The following is a 15,081-nucleotide window of genomic DNA, read 5'->3' as shown; positions in this document are numbered from 1 at the left end:
TGGCTTCCTCATAGAACCACTGATTTACCCGCTGAGCCCGTACATAGGTATTCACCCCCAACCGTGCCAGTATTTCGGCTTTTAGGGTCACATAGTCAATGGCGTCCTCGGTACCGAGGTCCAGGTACGCTTTTTGGGGTTCCCCCGTCAGATAGGGTGACAATACCTCAGCCCACTGGGGGGTCGGCAGCTTTTCCCGCTCGGCCACCCGCTCAAACACCGCCAGGAACGCTTCCACATCGTCCCCCGGGGTCATCTTTTGCAACGCTTGTCTCACCGCTTTCCGGACGCTGCCGTCATCACCCGGTCCCGGGGTTGTTGCTGCCGGTCCGGCACGGATCGACTTGGCCAGGAGAACCATCTGTTCTTGGTGCCTTTTTTCCTGCAATTGCAAGGCTTGCTGCTGACGTGCATTGGCCTGCTCCATCTGTTCTTGGTGCCTTTTGTCCTGCACTTGCAAGGATTGCTGCTGACGTGCATTGGCCTGATCCATCTGTTCTTGGAATTTTTTTTCCTGCACTTGCAAGGATTGGAGCAGGTGTGCATTGGTCTGTTGTTGATGTGCATTAGCCTGTTGTTGCTGTGCATTAGCCTGAGCCAAATGCTTTAGTATGTCCTCCATGGCGTCGCCTGGTTTGGGCTGTAGTATAGCCGCTCGAATCCAGGACATGCGCTGCTGGGTCACCAGGGATGGATGCTACACCTCACCGGCTGTGATGCCCGCCGATTCTCCACCATATGTGAGGTAGCACGGTCGGCTGCGCAGCAGAAGACACGGGATCCAGGCATCAAGGTTCACAGCACACGGTTTTAATGTCCAAAACAAAAGTCCATAACACAATACAGGTGCCTCTCCAGCAGAAAACTCAGGGAGTTCTGTTCACTTCCCCACACCCGGCACACCTGCCCTTGTTCCTGATTCTATTTAACCCTTCCTTCAGTCTGTAGGGAAACAGCATTAACCCTATAGTGGGTTCACTTTCTATCATGGAGTGAGCACAACCTGGGTGAGACATACCGGCCGTCATAGATAACCCCGGTCACAGTCTCACAATATATATATATATATATATATATATATATCTATATATATATATCTATATGTATATCAATATATATCTATATATATAAAAAGAATTACTTATAACTTAACACTTGTTCTTAATTAATTTAATTGCATATTAGTCATTAATTTAATTATTTAGTAAGATGTTGACGGGCTGTTGTGTATCTGCATGTATTGTGAGGAGGCTGACCAGACTCAAAACTATGTTTGATATAATTTTTCTTATTGTTTTTATTAGTCACATAGTACAACATTTTGTTGCGCTGTTTTATGGACATGTCCCCATAGTTTTCTGTCTATCCTTAGATCAGCATGTGATGATAGATCTGCATTAGGTATTGAGTGATCGAGAGACAATAAATCACATTAAATCATACAATTAATAATTTAGTACATACATACCTATAAAATTGATTTATGTAAAACTGTAAATTTAACTAAGAAATATTAATATTGTCATATCAATATTGTCAATACCAGTGTTGCAATGCAGTGCAAAAGGTTTATAAATTTCCTATAATAATTACTCCATTGTAGGTTTAGTTACTTGTAGCTATTAACGGGCAAGGAAACCCAATAAAAGGTTGATATTTAGTGAAAGACAATATAAATGCTGACTTTGAAACTATACTTTATGTCAATACTTATAGGAATAGTAACTCATTGCCAACAAGGATGGTTATTTGCATACTATGAGGAATAAGACCTGAAGGTCTGAATCTCTGCGCCTATCGCTTTATGAGCAGCATGGTACTACAGACCAGTACACGGTACTCTGATCTCATGATGCATTTGGATATTGCTGAACCATTATGAGATCATGAGATATGAATTTTCAGTGTCTATATTGGGGATATATATCTCTATGTGCAATGTTTCCAAACAATGTGGCTCCTTCATATGCAGCTCATCTTACCTCATCTAAGGAAGGAACCCAATTGCTTCAGATTTAGAGTTCATCTTCCAGACTGGTCAGCTTTAGGACTGTATGTTGTTGTTGTTTTTCTCTCTCTTTTCTTTTTAGCTCCAACATTTGTATGTAATTATTATTCTCCCAGGGGATTTTAGGTACTTTCCTAACAGCTTTGTCTAGCTATCTCCTATGCAGAATGCTGCTTAAAAAAAAAGTCAGATGGATAAAAGGCTGTTTTACTAGGAAATTTACAAAGCTGTGGGTGCAAAATTTGGGATAAACCTGCACTGCAGTTGAAACCACAATGCCTGGTACTCTCACGCTAGGCAGACCCAAAATATCCATTAGCGTTTTGGGCATCATTTTGCACATGTTTTGCATTTGGAGAACGCCTTGTTTAGTAAACAAAATAATTCCTTTTTTGCATTTTCCATTTGCATTCCAAATTGGTGAAAAATGTGTAAATAATTCAGGATTCCTCCTAACTGCCTCATATTTTAGGTACTTTACAGTATTGAGATACACTAAGTTACAATGCAGAAAATATCAGCAACGCTAGGCCTGCGTTTATTTAATTGATGAATGATTAATGGCAATAATATTTTCTTCACTCTTTGATACAATGGGTATTTTTTTTCCAAAAGACATCATGTTTACAGGCCAATGAATGTAATGAAAATAATACATTTATAGAACAAAGAACATAAAATTAAACTGTTGCCCAAATCCACAAAATACAGGGGCTTTAACCCTCAGTAGGTGCGATAGATAGATGCTCCCCTTGTCGTTAATCATGGTTTTAATAAATCTCTCCAATTACAGTGTATGATTTTTTTCAACTCTATCCTTTTTATATTGACAGTAGAATTTACTGACTACTGAGTGATCAGATTGTACAACATGACATAAAACTTGAGACCGCGCCATACAAACAGGGGACATGGGACAACCAGAGATCAGACCGTACTTCCTGCCCTATGGGGATGCAGAATATATATATGGGGATGCAGAGATTATATATATATATATATATATATATATATATATATATATATATATATATATATATATATATATATATAAAAAAATATTTTTTTTTAAATATTAACTATTTGTTAGTCTTAGCAGTAGGTGACATTATCAGTTTACTGTACTGTACGTATTATTGAGTTTCCTATACAAAGGGGTTTCAGTAAGTTTTCAGGTGGTTGTGGCCAGCCAGAATGTTTCAGTTTAGCTGTATAATGATGAGAAAAGAAGATGCATTTAAGGAAATGCTATAGTAGCAAAAGTCAATATGTTGTCAAAATATCCCAGTGTTCAAGTTCTTGTTATTCTCTAAGAATCTGACAGTCAATAGCGGCTTCATTTTAGTCCATATAATAGTATATTCTTCAAGGTATTTACAAACTAGAACAATTCTATACCAATAAAGCGTGAAAAAATATATTTAACAGAAATAATGGTATGACCTGTGTACAAATCCAACACATTTTGGTGGCACTGGCTAGTAAATATGATTTTGTTTCTGCCATTTCTATACAATTGTGCTGTAACGGCATATATATATATATATATATATATATATACACACACACACACAGTGTAACCTTGGATTAAAAGTAACTTGGTTTGAGAGTGATTTGCAAGACAAGCAAAGCTTTATACAAATTTGTCACTTGGTTTAAGAGCAATACTTTGTAATAAGAGCAAATTCCCACCATGCACACTTCCGGTTCTGTCCTTTCACCGTGTTCTGACCCGCTCTGGAGGTAACTTTCTGTCCATATGTACTGTATACAGTATACCATTGTACAGTATATACTATATAGCATGTCTATCAATTTGCATTTGTGGATACAGTATTATACTCTCTTTCTGCTAACCAGTACAGCACATTACTTGTATTGTACATCTCACACAGCAACAATTCTATTGTAAGCTAAAGTGCAGTTTAATTTGTTTAAAATTATTTTTATTGTACTGTACAGTATTTTGTATTGTGTACTGTAATAATTTTATATGAATACAGTACATTATTTTGTATTACTGTAATAAGTTTGTATAAATACAGTAAATATTGTTGGGCTGTGGAACGAATTGTCTGCGTTTCAATTATTTCCTATGGGAAAATTTGATTTCATATAAGAGTAACTTGGTTTAAGAGCACGCTCCCGGAACATTATACATATTATATATTATATATATACTATATATATATATATATATATATATATATATATATATATATATAAAAAAATACATACAGTATATATAAAAATGGTAAACAGATTATATGCATATATACATTACAATGCTTTTGCTTTTCATATATTTTATATCACATTCCAAAAGCAAAGGTAGGTAACATATTACAACAAAATATTTACTGACAGATATTATGGAGGTTCCAGATTCTGATTATTATTATTAGTACAGGGCATGAAATCCAGCTCAACCCTGAGATACTTGAACGTTTATGAAGCAGCGCAGGTTTTCAAGATTAACAATCTCATACACATGATGATCTCTGCTTGTATTTTTACTAATCATATTGCAACGTACTGTCAAATAATTTTCAGTACAAGTGGGTAAATATACAGTATTTTAACTAATCAGTTAATGATCACATTAGGATTGTACTGGGCAGGAGATGATCTGTACAATTCATAGCATGGCTTGTAGAATATTGTCATATTGTGTTATATTACGGCAGCAATTTATTTGAGGACTAGAAGATAAGTCGTCCATCCAGCCACTAGCAGAGCCCCGATCAGCACCGTGTAACTGAACAGCACGAACGCCAGCATCTCTTTCAGCACCCGCAGATAGTGGACAGCGAAAGAATCCCTGGGAACCATGAGGACAGCAGAGCCGATCCCTGATCAAAAAGAAGTCAGAAAATCCCAAATCATACCACACTCTCAAAGTTCACAGTAGCCCAGATTATTATTATTTATGATTATTATTATTATTATTATTATTATAGCACCATTTATTCCATGGAGTTTACATGTGAAATCAGTCATTTATTGTGATGAAGCTCAGCATACATAGTACAATGCTCTATATAGTCTTGGCATGATATTTCTACATGGTGTATACAATTGATATTATAATTATATAGTTACATAGGTCATACGGTTGAAAAAAAAGACACCTGTCCATCAAGTTCACAGAAGGGCTAGGAAATAAGAGGCTTGTTAGTGGTTCTTGTGATAAATGCTGATAGGAATTTCTATTACCCGCTTACTGGCAATGTTCTTTGTTGTGTTGAAGGTTTATTGACATCAGAGAGCAATAAACACAGCAAGTAAGGACATGTATATGAATGTTTAATGCTATAATTGCCCCTAATGCACTTTCTGGGCAAAGATAAGGGAGTAAATGCTGAAGGAAGTTTATGCAAGGGACAAATGACTTGGATGGATATAGTGATGATAGATGATAAACGATTATATATATAAATACATACAAAACATTACTATTCAAAACCTGCAAATAAACTAAAAGTCAAGTAAAGAAATTGAAGCAGGGTTTCCAGTTTTGGCTTGTGTATTAAAGAGCAGCAAAATATAGTCAACCTTTAGTTTTGTACTAGAGGATTTTATACTGCTAAAAAGTTAGAAATGTGTCAGATACAAGAGAACTTTTCTTACAGAGGTAATATATATTTACTAAGCAACGGCTCTCACCTTATGGGGTGGTGATGGCTTCAAACGTCTTGGTAGATTTGCTTCCTTGTACCTCCTGTTGTTTTGCGTCCTATGCTGGCCGAGGTAATGCAGGCTGATCCTCTTCCTCTTTGCTAATCCCACAATAATGATCTTGTATTCTGTCTGTACAGATAATGGACTAGGTGTGGTCAGAGACCAATTACTACAGATGACATAGGCAGTTTGATCTAGAAGCTCTTTTGAAAGCCAAATCTATTTATACTCCTTAGTGGAGTTATACTAAAAAGTATAATATATTTATGTGATATAAATATAATGCTATAAAGTGCAACTGAGAAAACATAGTACTGTATTATACTTTAATCTCTTGCATGAACATCCACTGATGGACATATTATCTAATGATTTACTCTTTATTCTGCATGCTGACAAAAGAATTATTCCCTTTGCAAAGCTGGGGTTTTAGGTATTAATGTGAATAAATAGGGGATTATAAATAAGTATGAAATATTCTAAGAATATTAGTCATAGGAGCAAGACCTCATGGGGTACAAAAGTTGCAATTTCACCCAAGACCAATTGAAAGAAGGTGCCCAATGACTCTCCACCACTTAAAGGGAAAAGGAGATGTAAAAAGAAACTATTAACCTGCAGATATGAAGTTAATCTGCAGGTTAATAGGGTTTTATTGCTACCACATTTAAAGGACAGCTACGGGGAGGAAAATAACTTTATTAATAATGGCAGTCGTGGGCTTTCATAGAGGTGAGGCTGCAGTCATCACTTAGTGCATAGTGAGCGGCAGCTGTAACCATACCCCAGCATTGACTGTCGGTTCAGCAGCGCATCAGTGCAAAGCCGCTGTAACCACACCCCAGCACTGATTGTCAGCTCAGCAGCGCATCAGTACAGAGGCGGCTGTAACCACACCCCAGCACTGACTGTCAGCTCAGCAGCGCATCAGTAAAGAGGCGGCTGTAACCACACCCCAGCACTGACTGTCGGCTCAGCAGCGTATCAGTAAAGAGGCGGCTGTAACCACACCCCAGCACTGACTGTCGGCTCAGCAGCGCATCAGTACAGAGCCAGCTGTAACCACACCCCAGCACTGTCGGCTTAGCAGTGCATCAGTACAGAGCCGGCTGTAAGTCAGCTGGGCACGGTTAAAATGTAATTGAGCGAGAGGCAGACACACATTCTGCTACAAGTTCTCCTGAAACAACAGTTACAGTTCTCTGTAGAATCTTATAAGCATCAACTTTCGACTCCTATCTCCTAGCTAAGTTATTGGAAAATAAGTATTGACAACAGACAGATTTTACCCATGAATTGAGAATTTTAAAAATTAATAATCAATTCAGGAGCAGAAGGACAGATCCTTCTAAAAAAATATATTACAACATTTTTTCTTTATTTTAATGTGTACTATCGTATTTCCCCCGAAAAGAAGCCCTAGCATTTCCAGGATTTTTGGAGTTTGCTTGAAATAGCAGTCCTACTCCAAAAAGAAGCCCTAGTTACAATCAGGGCCGGTATTAGGGGAACTCAAACTGCACAATTTTTCAGGCCTTTACTCTCTTAGGGACCCTAGCAATTGTATTCCAAGGTTAAGTTTTGTTTTAAAGGATCTTTGATGACTTCACAGTCATGTGACATGATGTAATCAAAGGTCTTTTAATTGCAGGAGTTTAAAAGAACAGAATAGGAGACAGACTGGTGTGCAGGACTGGAAATAGAGAGGAGGTGAAAAATGGGCAATTTCACAGGACCCCCATTCTCCTCAAGGCTTCAGGGTTTATATCCTGATTCTAAAATTGCTTCAGGATCTTTGTGCTATCACATCATGTGACAAAAGGTCATTTCATGAATCTAAAGCTGAAGAGAAGAGCTAGGGTGTGTGTGTGTGTGTGTGTGTGTGTGTGTGTGTGTGTGTGTGTGTGTGTGTGTGTGTGTGTGTGTGTGTGTGTGTAGATAGATAGATAGATTAGATAGATAGACATGTGTTAAGCCCGCTTTACATGCTACAATATATCTTACGATGTGTCGGCGGGGTCACGTCGTAAGTGACGCACATCCGGCATCGTAAGGTACATTGTAGTGTGTGACAGGTACGTGCGATTGGGATTGAACGTTAAAACGTTCATCGCATACACGTCGTGGAATCCTGGACGGATAAGTATGTGTGACGGGGGTTAATCGTTTGTGCAGCACGTTCAACAAATTGAAAGTGCCACACACACGATGGGGGCATTGCAAATCGTATACGATATCGTATGTGAAATTGCAACGTGTAAAGCAGGCTTTAGACATAGGGTTTGGAGTGCTATGTTGATGTTAAACAAATGCAATATGACTATATTTGAATACATGTTGAAAATATGCCCTAGCCCAGTCATGGCGAACCTTTTACAGGCCGAGTGCCCAAACTGTAGCCCTAAACCCATTTTTTTTTCCGAAGTGCCAACCAATCCTATTATATAAAGAATTGATTGTAACCTTACCTTTGCCGTCTTCTCCTCAGCAGAGGACATCACACTCATGCTTACCACACACTGAAGCTGAGCCCCTGCCCTTTCCAGACACAGCAGTTGGATTGATCTTTCTGGAAAAAATTGCAGCATATTAGACAGAGATTTTAGCCTGGAATGCAATCAGATGTCGCCCTGTAATCCACATCTACATTTCAAAGTCTGAACACCCTGAAATCCCATAAAGACGTACGAGTTGCCCCCTCCCCTTCATTGTGTAGTTCTGTCCCCTTCCTGGTCACTTCCTGGTAAACATCACCCCCATCCCCATCCTGATATATATATTTCCTACATTCTGGTATATTTGTCCCCATCATGGCCCCATCCTGGTAAATGTCCCCCATCATTGTAAATGTATCCCATCCTGGCATGTTCCCCCATGCTGTTAAATGACCCCATCCTAGTAAATGTACCTCATCCAGGCATGTGGCCTTATCCTGGTAAATGTCCTCTTTCCTGGTAAATGTCTCCTTTCCTGGTAATTGTACCCCTTCCTGCTAAATGTTCCCCATCCTGGCATTTGTCCTCATCCTGGCATGTTCATGTACCCCCATCCTGGCATATTTCCCCCCATCCTGGTAAATGTATCCCCCATCCTGGTAAATGTACCCCTTACTGGCATGTTCCCCTTCCTGCTAAATGTACCCCATCCTTGCATGTTTCCCCCCATCCTTGCAGCCATGTTTCCCCCCATCCTTGCAGCCATGTTTCCCCCCATCCTTGCAGCCATGTTTCCCCCCCATCCTTGCAGCCATGTTTCCCTCCATCCTTGCACGTTTCCCCCATCTTTGCAGCCATGTATGCCCCGTGCTCTGTTTGCCCCGGGCTCTGTTTGCTTGCCCCCGTGCTCTGTCGGTTTGCCCCCGTGCTCCGTCGGTTTGCACCTGTGCTCCTATGTTTGCTCCCCATGTGTCCCCCCCGTGCGCTCCATGTTTGCCCCGTGCTTGCTCTGTCCCCTGTGCTCCCATGTTTCCCCCGTGCGCTCCATGTTCCCCCGGTGCTGGCTCTGTCCCCTGTGCTCCCATGTTCCCCCGTGCGCTCCATGTTCCCCCGGTGCTGGCTCTGTCCCCTGTGCTCCCATGTTCCCCCGTGCGCTCCATGTTCCCCCGGTGCTGGCTCTGTCCCCTGTGCTTCCATGTTCCCCCGTGCGCTCCATGTTCCCCCGGTGCTGGCTCTGTCCCCTGTGTTTCCATGTTCCCCCGTTGCTGGCTCTGTCCCCTGTGCTCCCATGTTCCCCCATGCGCTCCATGTTCCCCCAGTACTGGCTCTGTCCCCTGTGCTCCCATGTTCCCCCGTGCGCTCCATGTTCTCCCGGTGCTGGCTCTGTCCCCTGTGCTCCCATGTTCCCCCGTGCGCTCCATGTTCCCCCGGTGCTGGCTCTGTCCCCTGTGCTTCCATGTTCCCCCAGTGCTGGCTCTGTCCCCTGTGCTCCCATGTTCCCCCGTGCGCTCCATGTTCCCCCGTGCGCTCCATGTTCCCCCGTGCGCTCCGTCCCCTGTGCTCCCATGTTCCCCCGTGCGCTCCATGTTCCCCCGTGCGCTCCATGTTCCCCCGGTGCTGGCTCTGTCCCCCACACCTTGGCACAGCCGCACACCGCTTAAAAATAAAAAAAAAAACTCACCTTGCAACACCCGCGCCATCGCTGCGTCCTCAGTTCAGTTCCTGCGCGGCCACAAGACACCGGCACCGCCTACTGACGCTCCTCCGTCTCCTAGACAACAGGCCTGCGGCCCAGGAGAGGAGGCGTGTCAGAAGGAGCAGAGATGTCCTCTGCTAAACACCAATTTGCACTGTCGGCGCGACCACACTGATAGTGTAAATTGGTGCAGTGTGGCGACAGCGCGTGTGCCAACAAAAAGGGCTCTGCGTGCCCAGTCTGGCACGCGTGCCATAGGTTCGCCATCACTGCCCTAGCCTATCTTTTCAGAGCAAAAAAAATAATAGAAAGACTGTCTTATTTTCGGGGGAAACACAGTATTGATTTAAGAAGGGAAAAATATATTGAATGATAGTTACTCTTTAAAAGAAACTGCAGCCGGGAACAAAGGTTGTCCAAAAATCAGAAAATTCCTTAACTTTCACAGTACAGCAAAACCGATCTTTATCTCATTACAAACACATTTGCAGCAGCAGTTGTGCTCTTATACTGTTTCAGCTTCCATCTTACAAATTCAGTGTGGAGGGAAGAGCAGGACGGTAGAGCTGACAGCACTGTGAAAAGAGAGCTAAAGCTGGAGATGTGTTTGTAATGAGACAAGGTTCATCTCTGCTTTACTTTGTTTATTAATCAATGTGGGTAGATAAAAGGGTTAAAGGCCACGCTGGCATGGAAGGAATCTCCAACACTCAGGATGATAGATGATCATGATCTTTATTTGTCAATGCGTTTCAGAGATAAATTCTCCTTCAAGACAAAAATCCCATCTTTATTAATTATTACCACGCACAGCTCGGCAGTAGAGCACTTTGACAGGAAAACTGCTGCTGAAAAATGTGTTTGTAATGTGACAAAGATCAGTTCTGATGTCTTGTGTTTGTTATAATTTTACACAACTCTGCAGTGAAATCAGGAGAGAAGACTGTCAGTCACTACATGTCTCACACTGTTAACGCCTCCTATAATTTAAAATAAGCTCTGTAAGCCGATTCTGAGGGAGATCTGTGTCTAGCTCATAGATCATATTAAAAGAAACGTGGATTTGGAGTCCAAAATGGCCGCCGATGCAGGAGGATGTATCTGACAGAGCTCTGAGACATCCAGAGACATCTGAGCCCCTGCCCGACTTAAATCCATCTGAAGCCTCCATATACCGTCCCTGAGAGCCAGCGGACCCCAGGAGACGAGTATTGTGGGACAGGACCCTACCTGAATCCCAGCAGACATCATTCTCCAGGGAGGCCTGGGACCACGCTGCAGACGCTGAGACCAGGAGTGCGGTGAAAACCGCCCAGAGGAAGGAGAGCCGACGGGTGAAGAAGGAGCAGAGGCTTGAAAATCCGGGAAGAACACAAGGGAGGAAGGGATACCCAGAAGTCCCAAAGCAGAGGAGAAGCAGACACTTACCCGGCCTGGAGGAGGGAGAGACACTGAAGCAGAGTGGAGCACGAGCCAGACACAGTGAGGGGGAGCCGCCTGGTGACTGTCGGGCCTGAGAGAGAGCCGGCTGGAAGCAGGCAGTGAAGTGACAGGCGACCGGCAAGAGAGAGGAGGCTGGTGAGTGGAAATCCCCCGTGCATAGGGGCGACAACCAGCCGGGTAACTGGCTGGTCCTAGGACACATACACCCCCTGGCTCTAAAGCCAGTGCCATGCACGAGAGCACCATTATTCACTAGGGCTGTAAATTAACCCTCACCCCCGCAGCACGAGTCGCATTGCTCTGATAAGAAACACAGGGGCTGCATACGGGTGTGGAGGAGGCTGAGGCTGGTTTACTTGGAGGGGGGGAGAAGAGGGAAAGCTAAAGGTCCAGTCACACTAAGCAACTTACCAGCGATCCCAACAACGATAGGGATCGCTGGTAAGTTGCTAGGAGGTTGCTGGTGAGATGTCACACTTTGACGCTCCAGCGATCCCACCAGCAACCTGACCTGGCAGGGATCGCTGGAGCGTCACTACACGAGTTGCTGGTGAGCTCACCAGCAACCAGTGACCAGCCATACGTGCAGAGAGCAGGGAGCAGCACACACTGAGCGCTGGCTCCCTGCTCTCCTAGTACAGCACACATCGGGTTAATTACCCGATGTGTGCTGCAGCTACATGTGCACAGAGCAGGGAGCAGCGCACAATGCTTAGCGCTGGCTCCCTGCTCTCCTGGCTACAGCACACATCGGGTTAATTAACCCGATGTGTCCTGCAGCTACACGTGCACAGAGCAGGAGCTGGCACTGACAGTGAGAGCGGCTGAGGCTGGTATCAAAGGTAAATATCGGGTAACCAAGGACAGGGCTTCTTGGTTACCCGATGTTTACATTGGTTACCAGCCTCTGCAGAAGCCGGCTCCTGCTGCCTGCACATTTAGTTGTTGCTGTCTCGCTGTCACACACAGCGATCTGTGCTTCACAGCAGGACAGCAACAACTAAAAAATGGCCCAGGACATTCAGCAACAACCAACGACCTCACAGCAGGGGCCAGGTTGTTGCTGGATGTCACACACAGCAACATCGCTAGCAACGTCACAAAAGTTGTTCGTTACCAGCGATGTTGCTAGCGATGTTGCTTAGTGTGACGGGGCCTTAAGACCTCCAGAGAAGAAAGTAAGCCCTGAGATCTGATAACATCCGGTGCCCTTATAACATCTGAAGAGTTAACCCCTGACTCAAGTCTGATCCTGTGGCAGTACAAGGAGAGGGGTGCTACGGTTTCCTCTTCCATGATATAAGTTAAGAAGGGAGAAGGAAGAAAATTCGGGGTAGTGCTGTATAACTGTCTTTTCAGAGCCTGCCTTTTCTCTATATAGAAAAATCCCTCACTTTCTGCACTGTACTCTGCTGCCATCTTGTGGACATTGGAATAATAACTTGCTGCAAAAGAGATTTTCACAGAACGGAGCCATGAAAGAGATGTGCACCCCTGTATAATGTCTGAGTAGAGGGGGGCTTGTCTTACCGCCCCGATAGAGCACATAAGTGAACAACTATAACTTTAACGGTCTTACATCTATAAACAATATTGAAAGGTGACATAATATATTGTGCAGACCAGGTGACGATCTGGCTGGGGTGAGGAGGAGAAGAGGTCCAAGCTGGTCATATAGACTGAAAGGGGGGCAGTCGTTTGTGACCCCTCAAGACAAGTTTCTTACTAAAAGAGACCGTGCAGTGAGTGACCCCATGCCACCAAAGTCACGACAACAATCAACCCATAAAAGCAATCAAGCGAAAAATAAAACTACGCAGTCGGGTTCTGTGAATATGGACCTAGACTCTACGCCTTCGCTGTCTGCTTTGATGTCTCAACAGGAAGACGGAGGAGGGTCACGCGACTCCCCATCAGAATCTGAGCCGGGAGATATGGAACACCATTTTGACCACAGAAAATTAAAAAAGTATCTGGATCTCCTTCCTACCAAGGAAGACTTCAGATCCCTGATCTCGGAAGTAAAAGAAACCTGTAAGTCAGAGATTAACTCAATCCGCCAAGATGTTGGGCTTCTAGCAGATAGAGTGGACTCAGTGGAAAAGGATCACGATACCACTAGACAGTACATCATCAAATTACAAAAGAACGTGACCTCTTATGCTCGGGCTCTGAGTGAAACTAACAAACATCTGGAGGACCTAGACAATAGGGGGCGCCGTAATAATATCCGAGTGAGAGGCGTCCCTGAGGCTACAGGTAGTGAAGACGTCCACGCCATACTTGAAACCATATTCAACACTGTACTGGAGCGCCCTACAACTCAAAGGATAAAATTGGACAGAGCACATAGAGCATTACGCCCCATGGGGCCTCAAAATTACTCTCGTGACATTATTTGTTGTTGTTTCCATGACTTCCAACTAAAAGAGTCTATCATGGCCAAAGCCCGCACTTCGGAGGGAATTGAATATAAAGGGACTCGGATCCAATTATTCCCTGATCTATCTTGGATCACCTTACAGAAAAGGAGACATCTGCAGCCACTACTTGCATCCCTAAAAGATAAGGGCATCCGATACCGCTGGGGGTTCCCGTTTGCCCTCATAGCCTCAAAAGATGGTCGTACGGCTGTGCTACGCTCTACTCAGGACCTCCCAGCCTTCTGCACTGATCTGGGAATCCCTTCGCCTTCCCTGGTGGACTGGGAATTGGAGATGCCATCCAATCCACCCCGTCCGATCTGGCAACAAGTGGACTCTAAGGGGGGTTCTCCCTCATCACGGCCTAAGGCACGACCGGCTCCGACCTGAGACGACAATTTTATTTTTTCTTTCTTCTAGGAACAGGAGCCCTGAGTTTGAGTCTCTGGTTCCAGGCTGTAGTCCCCCCCTTGGGGGGGTGGCTTCATGCCTTCCCCGATTTATTATAAGGACTTTGGTTGGTCTTTTCTTTCATAACTAGTTGTTCACTTTCTTTTTTCTTTTCTGATATTGATATATCTGGTTACGATTCCTCATATCATTTGCATTGGTTTGCTACTAGGGTGGTGAGATCCGAGTGCTCCCCTCTCTTAGATGTTTAGAATCTAGCTTTAGACACTGACTGTGATAGCAGTGTGTCCATAGCCACAAACTCCCTTTAAGGGTTAGAATTACCCTGGTTCCTCCTACGGAAGAGTGGGTATAGGAGGTTAGGGTTTAGATATTGGTAAAGTTTTAAATTATGCCAATTTTTTCTTCTTTGACCCTGACCGGGGAGGACGGAGGCGGAGGTGAAGGCTTTTGCCTGCGGCTTCACTCCTCACCGGTAACATTTATGACATGTAAATGTTATGCTTTATATGTTATGTGTTTTGTCATTGTCTTTTACCATTCCTTATGTGTTTACCCTGATTGTGGTGAGGGAATCTTTAGTACCCCATTGAGAGACATCCATCATGGGCCGTCAGGCAAGTTTGAGATGGGCAATACCCGGTTAGCCTTTGTATGTAATGCTAATTTTGCTTTATACTACTATAACTTAAAATATGGTTAAAATTTTAACACTAAATGTTAAGGGTTTAAACTCAAACATTAAGAGGCGAATGGCACTAGGTGAGATGCGGACCCAGCGAGCTGATGTGGTTTTCTTGCAGGAAACGCACTTGAATCTCAACGGGAACTGCAATTTCGCCAAACACCTTTACCCTACGATTTTTTTAGCCTCTCAGGAAAGGAAAAAAGCCGGTGTGGCGATCTTGATATCAAGGACCTGTCCCATTCAAGTTACTACTTCCCTGGCAGACCCACAGGGTAGATACCTTATCCTACAAGGGA

The 15,081-nt window shown here is 43.6% G+C and overlaps 1 protein-coding gene across 1 annotated transcript; it reads right to left on the bottom strand.

Moving 5' to 3' along the window:
- Positions 1-2,523: 2,523 nt before the first annotated feature.
- On the bottom strand, positions 2,524-5,824 carry LOC142250907 (uncharacterized). The gene is made up of 2 exons (XM_075323233.1): positions 5,675-5,824; positions 2,524-4,860 (listed from the first exon to the last, which is right to left on the bottom strand). Exon 2 carries the CDS (start codon positions 4,838-4,840, stop codon positions 4,700-4,702), a length of 141 nt encoding a protein of 46 aa, XP_075179348.1. The 5' UTR covers positions 4,841-4,860; positions 5,675-5,824; the 3' UTR covers positions 2,524-4,699.
- Between the last annotated feature and the right edge of the window lie 9,257 nt (positions 5,825-15,081).

The sequence above is a fragment of the Anomaloglossus baeobatrachus genome, chromosome 1 (genome assembly GCF_048569485.1).
Source record: "Anomaloglossus baeobatrachus isolate aAnoBae1 chromosome 1, aAnoBae1.hap1, whole genome shotgun sequence".
Taxonomy (NCBI): domain Eukaryota; kingdom Metazoa; phylum Chordata; class Amphibia; order Anura; family Aromobatidae; genus Anomaloglossus; species Anomaloglossus baeobatrachus.
This window is presented reverse-complemented; position numbering and strand designations above follow the sequence as displayed.